The sequence below is a fragment of the Empidonax traillii genome, unplaced genomic scaffold (assembly GCF_003031625.1).
Source record: "Empidonax traillii isolate 1590-97213 ecotype Southwest subspecies unplaced genomic scaffold, ASM303162v1 scaffold3736:size11283, whole genome shotgun sequence".
NCBI classification, from domain to species: Eukaryota; Metazoa; Chordata; class Aves; order Passeriformes; family Tyrannidae; genus Empidonax; species Empidonax traillii.
In genome coordinates, this window is record NW_020958929.1 from 4,480 (window position 1) to 10,768 (window position 6,289).

At 57.0% G+C, this 6,289-nt stretch overlaps 2 protein-coding genes across 2 annotated transcripts; both read left to right on the plus strand.

Annotated features, from left to right (window-relative positions):
• The first annotated feature begins 220 nt into the window (after positions 1–220).
• Positions 221–897, plus strand: LOC114072693 (feather beta keratin-like). The gene is made up of 2 exons (XM_027910557.1): positions 221–258; positions 565–897. The coding sequence occupies exon 2, from the start codon at positions 583–585 to the stop codon at positions 895–897; it is 315 nt and encodes a 104-aa protein (XP_027766358.1). The 5' UTR covers positions 221–258; positions 565–582.
• A 2,792-nt stretch (positions 898–3,689) lies between these two features.
• Positions 3,690–4,630, plus strand: LOC114072695 (feather beta keratin). Its single transcript, XM_027910558.1, has 2 exons — positions 3,690–3,963; positions 4,283–4,630. The coding sequence occupies exon 2, from the start codon at positions 4,301–4,303 to the stop codon at positions 4,613–4,615; it is 315 nt and encodes a 104-aa protein (XP_027766359.1). The 5' UTR covers positions 3,690–3,963; positions 4,283–4,300; the 3' UTR covers positions 4,616–4,630.
• Positions 4,631–6,289: the final 1,659 nt, after the last annotated feature.

Sequence of the window (6,289 nt, forward strand, 5' to 3'; positions counted from 1 at the left end):
CAAGCGTTTGATCTCTAATTATGGCACATAAAACGAGGTTCTGGGGTGGAAGGGGGATGCCACCAGCATGGAAATGGGGAAGGAGCACCAAATCAAAGCCTGTTTCAGGAGGAGGGAGTGTTTTCCATGCAAGATGAGCTTTGTAAACACATGAGGAGGGTGGCCCCGGGGCCTGGGGCTGTGCTGGGCTGTATAAAAGCCCGTCCAAGTGAAGGCTCCTCATCCACTTCTCCTGCCTTCTCCTCCTCGGTGAACCAGGTGAGCAGCAAGAACCTTCCTCTGTCCCTCTTCTCTGTCCCTTTTCTCTTTCTCTTCTGGTCTCAGAGCAGCTTCTCCTGAGACCATTTCTGTTTTTCTCTTGTTCCACACTCTCAGTTCCTCGCTACGGGTTTGGGAGGTGGGAGAAGGTCTTGAGCTTTCAGTGCAGGGACCCCTTCACTATTAAGTCCCTTTAATGTTCCTTCCTCCCTGTTCAGGCTGTGCCTGAACACCAAACTGTGCCTTTTTGATGAGAAACCTGCCTCTCACTCTCTGCCTGTGCTGTACCTCCCCTCTTTCTGCCAGGTGTGCCACCCCACAGCCATGTCCTGCTACGACCTGTGCCGTCCCTGCGGGCCCACCCCGCTGGCCAACAGCTGCAACGAGCCCTGCGTGAGGCAGTGCCAGGACTCCCGGGTGATCATCGAACCATCTCCCGTGGTGGTGACGCTGCCTGGGCCCATCCTGAGCTCCTTCCCCCAGAACACCGCCGTGGGCTCCACCACCTCCGCCGCCGTGGGCAGCATCCTGAGAGAGGGGGGAGTGCCCATCAACTCTGGGGGCTACGGCCTGGGTAGCCTTGGTGGCCTTGGTGGCTTCGGTGGGCGCTACTGTGGCAGGAGGTGCCTGCCCTGCTAAAGCCGGGCCCGAGTCCAGCGAGTGCCTCGACCAAGAAGCCCAAAGCCGGACTGAGGATGGAGCTGCTGGCCAGCGCTTCCACAAGGCTTTCCTCCTCCTGCTGAGGATGGAGGTGAATGTGGCCAGCTGCTGTTTTGTGCTTGTCCTGCTCTCTTCTGCTCCTCGTGAGCCCCTCGTGTTGTCCCCTGCTGTGCTGTGCCGTGGGTTCCCCCTGAATTAAGTGGAGTGGGGTCCTGCTGGTCGCGCTCTGCCCGTGGCTGTGGGAGGCACTGTGTGTCCCCCACTGCTGGGCAGGGCTGTCTGACTGGGTCCTTTCCAACATTTGCTGCTTTGTTTCTCTCTTTAAATCAATTAAAATTTATGCTGCATTGTATCTGGAGTCTCCTCGAGTTCCTTCGATCCTGGGATGTGCAGCCCAGCTGCTCCCCTGGGGAAATGGGATGCCCTGGAGGGGAATTGGGTGGGTGGTTAAAGGCTGGTGGTGGACCTTTCTCAAGCCTGGATGAGCTGAGCAACCCCAAAGACCACAGGGATTAGAGGAACCATGGGGCAGTGGAGGGTGTGTGGAACTGTTTGAGGTGACCCTGAGGTGCCCCAGGGGACGTGTGAGCCAGAAGGGAGGTCGGGCACTGAGTTCCAGTGGATGAGGCAAAACACTGACCTGGTGAAAGATATTTCTGTGCAGGTTGACACCTCCTTTGAAAGTCATTAAAATTTGCACAGCATCATGTCTTGAGTCCCCCTTGGAGTTCCTTCAATCCATGGATACCCAGCCAAGCTGCTCCCTGGGAAATGGGGTGCCCTGGAGGGGAACTGGGTGGGTGGTTAAAGGCTGGTGGTGGACCTTTCTCATGCCTGGATGAGCCGAGCAACCCCAAAGACCACAAGCATTGGATGAGACACGGGGCAGTGGAGGGTTTGTGGTGGTGTGTCAGTAGGCCACGGGTGACCATGAGGTGCCCCAGGGGACATGTGAGCAAGAAGGGAGGTTGGACACTGGATTCCAGTTGATGAGCCAAGCCACTGACCCGCTGGAAGATGTTTCTGTGCGAGTTTACACCCACCTGCCCAGGGCTATGATTGTCTGTTACTACCTGGAACTGGTCCTTGCCCTTCCCTCCTCTAAGTGCATCTTCCAAACCCTGGAGCCAGAGGGAGTCCCCAGGAGCTGAAGGGATGGTGGCAAGAGATGTGTAAAGGGAGAACTGAGTCCTCTGCTATGGGGGAATGTGATGAGGGGACATAAATATGGGAGGGGGGGTTGACACACAGGAGTTGTCCTCCCTCATCCCGGAGGGATGAGCAGGGTCAGCGACACTGGGAACTGTTCGTGGGGTTAGAAGGGAGCAGGAGAAGCATTTTATCCACCCCCCCAGAATAGTCCTGTGGGCAGAAGCATTGACTGTTGAGGAGTCACTCCCTGTGTGTCACTGTGTCCTGAAGGGATGTGAGCCTGGAGCAGATGGGCAGCAAATGCTCCAGAAATGCCCCCCCAGCTGCTGTGCAGACCTGGAGAGGTGACCAGCGGTGATCCTTTGGTCCTCACAACCTGGCTCTTCTGTCTCCAGCCTGGGGATCCTGAGGGCCTGGTATCCCACCAGCTCAGGTGTCTGTCCTTCCTTCCCACACAGGCAGTGCTTTGGTGCTGCTTCCCTGGTTGTTCTTCAGGGAGAGCAGGAGTCACCTTTTGTTCCCTGCTCCTCCATCTGTCCTTGCAAAGACTCACGAGCAGGGCTGGCTGTCCTGTTGAATTCCTGCCAAGGCTCTGGCCCTGTGTCCTTGGTCAGGGTGTGCCAAAGAATAAGCTGTGGCACAACCCTGGGCAGAAAGAAGGACATGGATCCACTGGGCAGGATGTGCCTCGGTCACAGGGATGGCTCCAAAGTCCATGAGATACCTTTTCCTTCCTAATCTTTATCCTCTGCCCAGCTGTTGGTCACTCACTGCCTGAAAGACACTGGAGTGTGGCCAGAGAAGGGAATGGGGCTGGAGCAGCAGGAGAAGGGGCTGGAGAAACTCCTGAGGGAGCTGGGGGGGCTCATCCTGGAGAAAAGGAGGCTCAGGAGGGACCTTCTGGCTCTCTGCAACTCCCTGAAAGGAGGGGGATCCCAAGGATCTTCTCCCAGGAAACAAGGGACAGGAGAAGAGGGAACGGCCTCCAGCTGTGCCAGGGGAGGGTCAGGTTGGGCATCAGCAGGAATTTCCCCATGGAAAGGGTGGTCAGGCCTTGGCAGGGGCTGGCCAGGGAGGTGGGGGAGTCCCCAACCCTGGAGGTGCCCAAGGAAGGACACTCTGCTCTGAGCTGGGGGACAAGGTGGGGATGGGACACAGGGTGGACTTGCTGACCTTGGAGGTCTTTCCCAACCTCAGGAATTCTGGGATTCTGTGATTCAGCCAAGAGTGTTTAGAGGGGAATTGCCTTCTACCAGGGGTGGTCAGCTGCTTAAGGCAGGCTGGGATGAAGGAGAGAAGAAAAAAGACAAAACAAGCAGCAAAACTGTGCTTTGGTCAGGGATGGGCCTCAAAGAGAGTCTAAAGCCCAAGAGCAGAGGAGCCCAGCCTAGAAAGGCGAGGCCTAAATCCAAGTGAGTGAGATCTGGTGCCGACCCTCACAGCTGGATGTCCAGGCTGAAGCCTCAGGGGTATGAGCAGCCTGACCCAATTTGTCAGGAAAGAGCTTGAAGTGAGGCCCCTGGAGGGCAAGGACTGGCCCCACCTGGTCAAGTGGGACACTCCTCAACACCGGCTGCGTCATCACCCCCTTGGTGCTGACGTGTCGTTTTCCCTTGGAAACATTTTGGCCTCTAATAGTGTCAACTTGAAAGGAGCCCAGGAGGCTGACTGGGCACGGCCAGGCCAGGGAAATGAAAAGGCAGCGTTGCAGGGCAAAAAATAAAAACACTAATTTTTTTTAATTGGGATGTTTTGCATGCGAGATGAGCTTGGGAAACACGTTCCGTGTGCGACGGCGTTTCTGGGCCCGGGGCTGTGCGGGGCTGTATAAAAGCCCGTCCAAGTGAAGGCTCCTCATCCACTTCTCCTGCCTTCTCCTCCTCGGTGAACCAGGTGAGCAGCAAGTGCCTTCCTCTGTGTCTATTCTGTGAGTTTTTTCTCTTTCTCTTCTGGCTTCCTCTGGGTCTTTACCTCGGGTATGTTTTGCTGAGATGGTTGGTGCTCATCTCTGCTCTCTTTGCCACACTGGAGGGAACGGGGAGAAGGTCTTGGCTGTGTTTGTAGGGCCCTTTTGGGAACTGTAACACCTAAGGTTCTCTTCTTCCCTATTTAGGCTGTCCCTTCTTCCCAGTCTATGCTCTTTCTCCATCTCAGGCCGTGCCTCACGCTCTGCCCGTGCCATCCCTACCCCCTCTCTGTCCCTCTCTGCCAGGTGTGCCACCCCACAGCCATGTCCTGCTACGACCTGTGCCGTCCCTGCGGGCCCACCCCGCTGGCCAACAGCTGCAACGAGCCCTGCGTGAGGCAGTGCCAGGACTCCCGGGTGGTGATCCAGCCCTCGCCCGTGGTGGTGACCCTGCCCGGGCCCATCCTGAGCTCCTTCCCCCAGAACACCGCCGTGGGCTCCACCACCTCCGCCGCCGTGGGCAGCATCCTGAGCGAGGCCGGTGTCCCCATCAACTCTGGGGGCTATGGCCTGGGTAGCCTTGGTGGCCTCGGTGGTTTTGGTGGGCGCTACTGTGGCAGGAGGTGCCTGCCCTGCTAAAGCCGGGCCCGAGTCCAGCGAGTGCCTCGACCAAGAAGCCCAAAGCCGGACTGAGGATGGAGCTGCTGGCCAGCGCTTCCACAAGGCTGGGAGGCAAAGGTGGCCAGCTGATGTCTTGTGCTTGTCCTGCTCTCTTCTGCTCCTCGTGAGCCCCTCGTGTTGTCTCCTGCTATGCTGTGCCGTGGGGTCCTGCCCGTGGCTGTGGGAGGCACTGTGTGTCCCCCACTGCTGGGCAGGGCTGTCTCGGTGCCAGCTGCCCCTCTGAGCAGCCTGGCCCGGGTCCCTTCCAACGTCCACTGCTTTGTTTCTGTCTTTAAACCCATTAAAGTTCATGTTGCATTGTATCTCGAGTCTCCTCGTGTTCCTTCCCTCCTGGGATACCCAGCTGAGGGAAATCACAGAATCACCATTTATTGAGGTTGGGATGGACTTCTGGAGGTCATCTGGCCCAGCCTGCAGCTCAGGTAGGGCCACATAGAGCCCACTGCTGTAGGTGCAGGTGGTTTTTTGGTATCTCCAGGGCTGGAGTCCCCCATAGGTGGTCCATGTGTTTCAGTCACAGTGTTCCCGTGGTCCACTGTCACTGTCAGTGACATTTTCAGTGGAACAGTGCTTCCTGAGGTTCCACTGGAGAATTCTGAGTGTCCTTTTGTGTCCTTTTCTGCTTGTCCTTTCAATGGGCAGCACTGACAAGACCCAAACTCCTTCCTGTTTGGATTTAAACCCCTTACTGAGCCCTTCCCCCTGCCCCCCAGCCTGCTCTTCCCAGCTCATGGGTGTGATGCTCCAGCCCCCTCATCAGCCACTGGGCCTTTCCTCTGACTTGCTCCAGTTTGTCCACATCTCCCTTGCACTGAGGAGCCCAGAACTGAAGGGGGAGGAACAACTTCCCTCAACCCACCAAAGCATCCCAGAAAGGAATTCTGCAGGATGAAAAATGATGTTTTCCACCCCAAACTGCAAAACCACTGACACCATGTGTGTTTGTGGGGGGGGCAGTACCATCACTCCTGTGTTAAGTTCACAGAATCACAGAACCACAGAGTCACAGAATCACAGAATCAAGAACCACACAATCACAGTCCCAGAGTCCCAGAGTCCCAGAATGTGCTGATTTGGAAGAGGCCCACAGGGACCAAGTCCAACCCTTAGCCCTGCACAGGATCATCCCCCAAGAACCAGACCATCAACTTGCCATGCAGTTGGTGATGCAGAAGTGGACAAGGTGCTTGTCACTCCTTCCCACAGCTTGCAGTCCCCCAGGGGTGATGATTTGCCCTGTGCCTCCCACTCTTGCTTCAGGTAGAGTGAGGGTCACTTCTCGTGCTGCCCCATAACCTGGAGGAGCCCCTACAGTGCCTTCCCCCATAGCTAAAAGGAGATCACTGTCTTTAACTTCCTCAGGGGGGGCAGAGGAGGGGCATCATCAATCCCTGCTATGTAATAAGTGACAGCACCCAGGGAACGGCCTGGAGTTGTGTCAGGGCAGGGTCAGGTTGGACCTCGGGACAAGGTTCTTCCCCCAGAGGGTGGTTGGCACTGAACAGGCTCCCCAGGGCAGTGGGCACGGCCTCAAGGCTGCCAGAGCTCCAGGAGGGTTTGGGGTGTCTGTGCAGGGCCAGGAGTTGGGGCTGGATGATCCCTTGTGGATCTCTCCCAGCTCAGCACATCCCA

Excerpts from the sequence above, each read along its gene's own strand:
- LOC114072693 (XM_027910557.1), top strand. The coding sequence starts at position 583 with ATGTCCTGCTACGACCTGTGCCGTCCCTGCGGGCCCACCCCGCTGGCC.
- LOC114072695 (XM_027910558.1), top strand. The coding sequence starts at position 4,301 with ATGTCCTGCTACGACCTGTGCCGTCCCTGCGGGCCCACCCCGCTGGCC.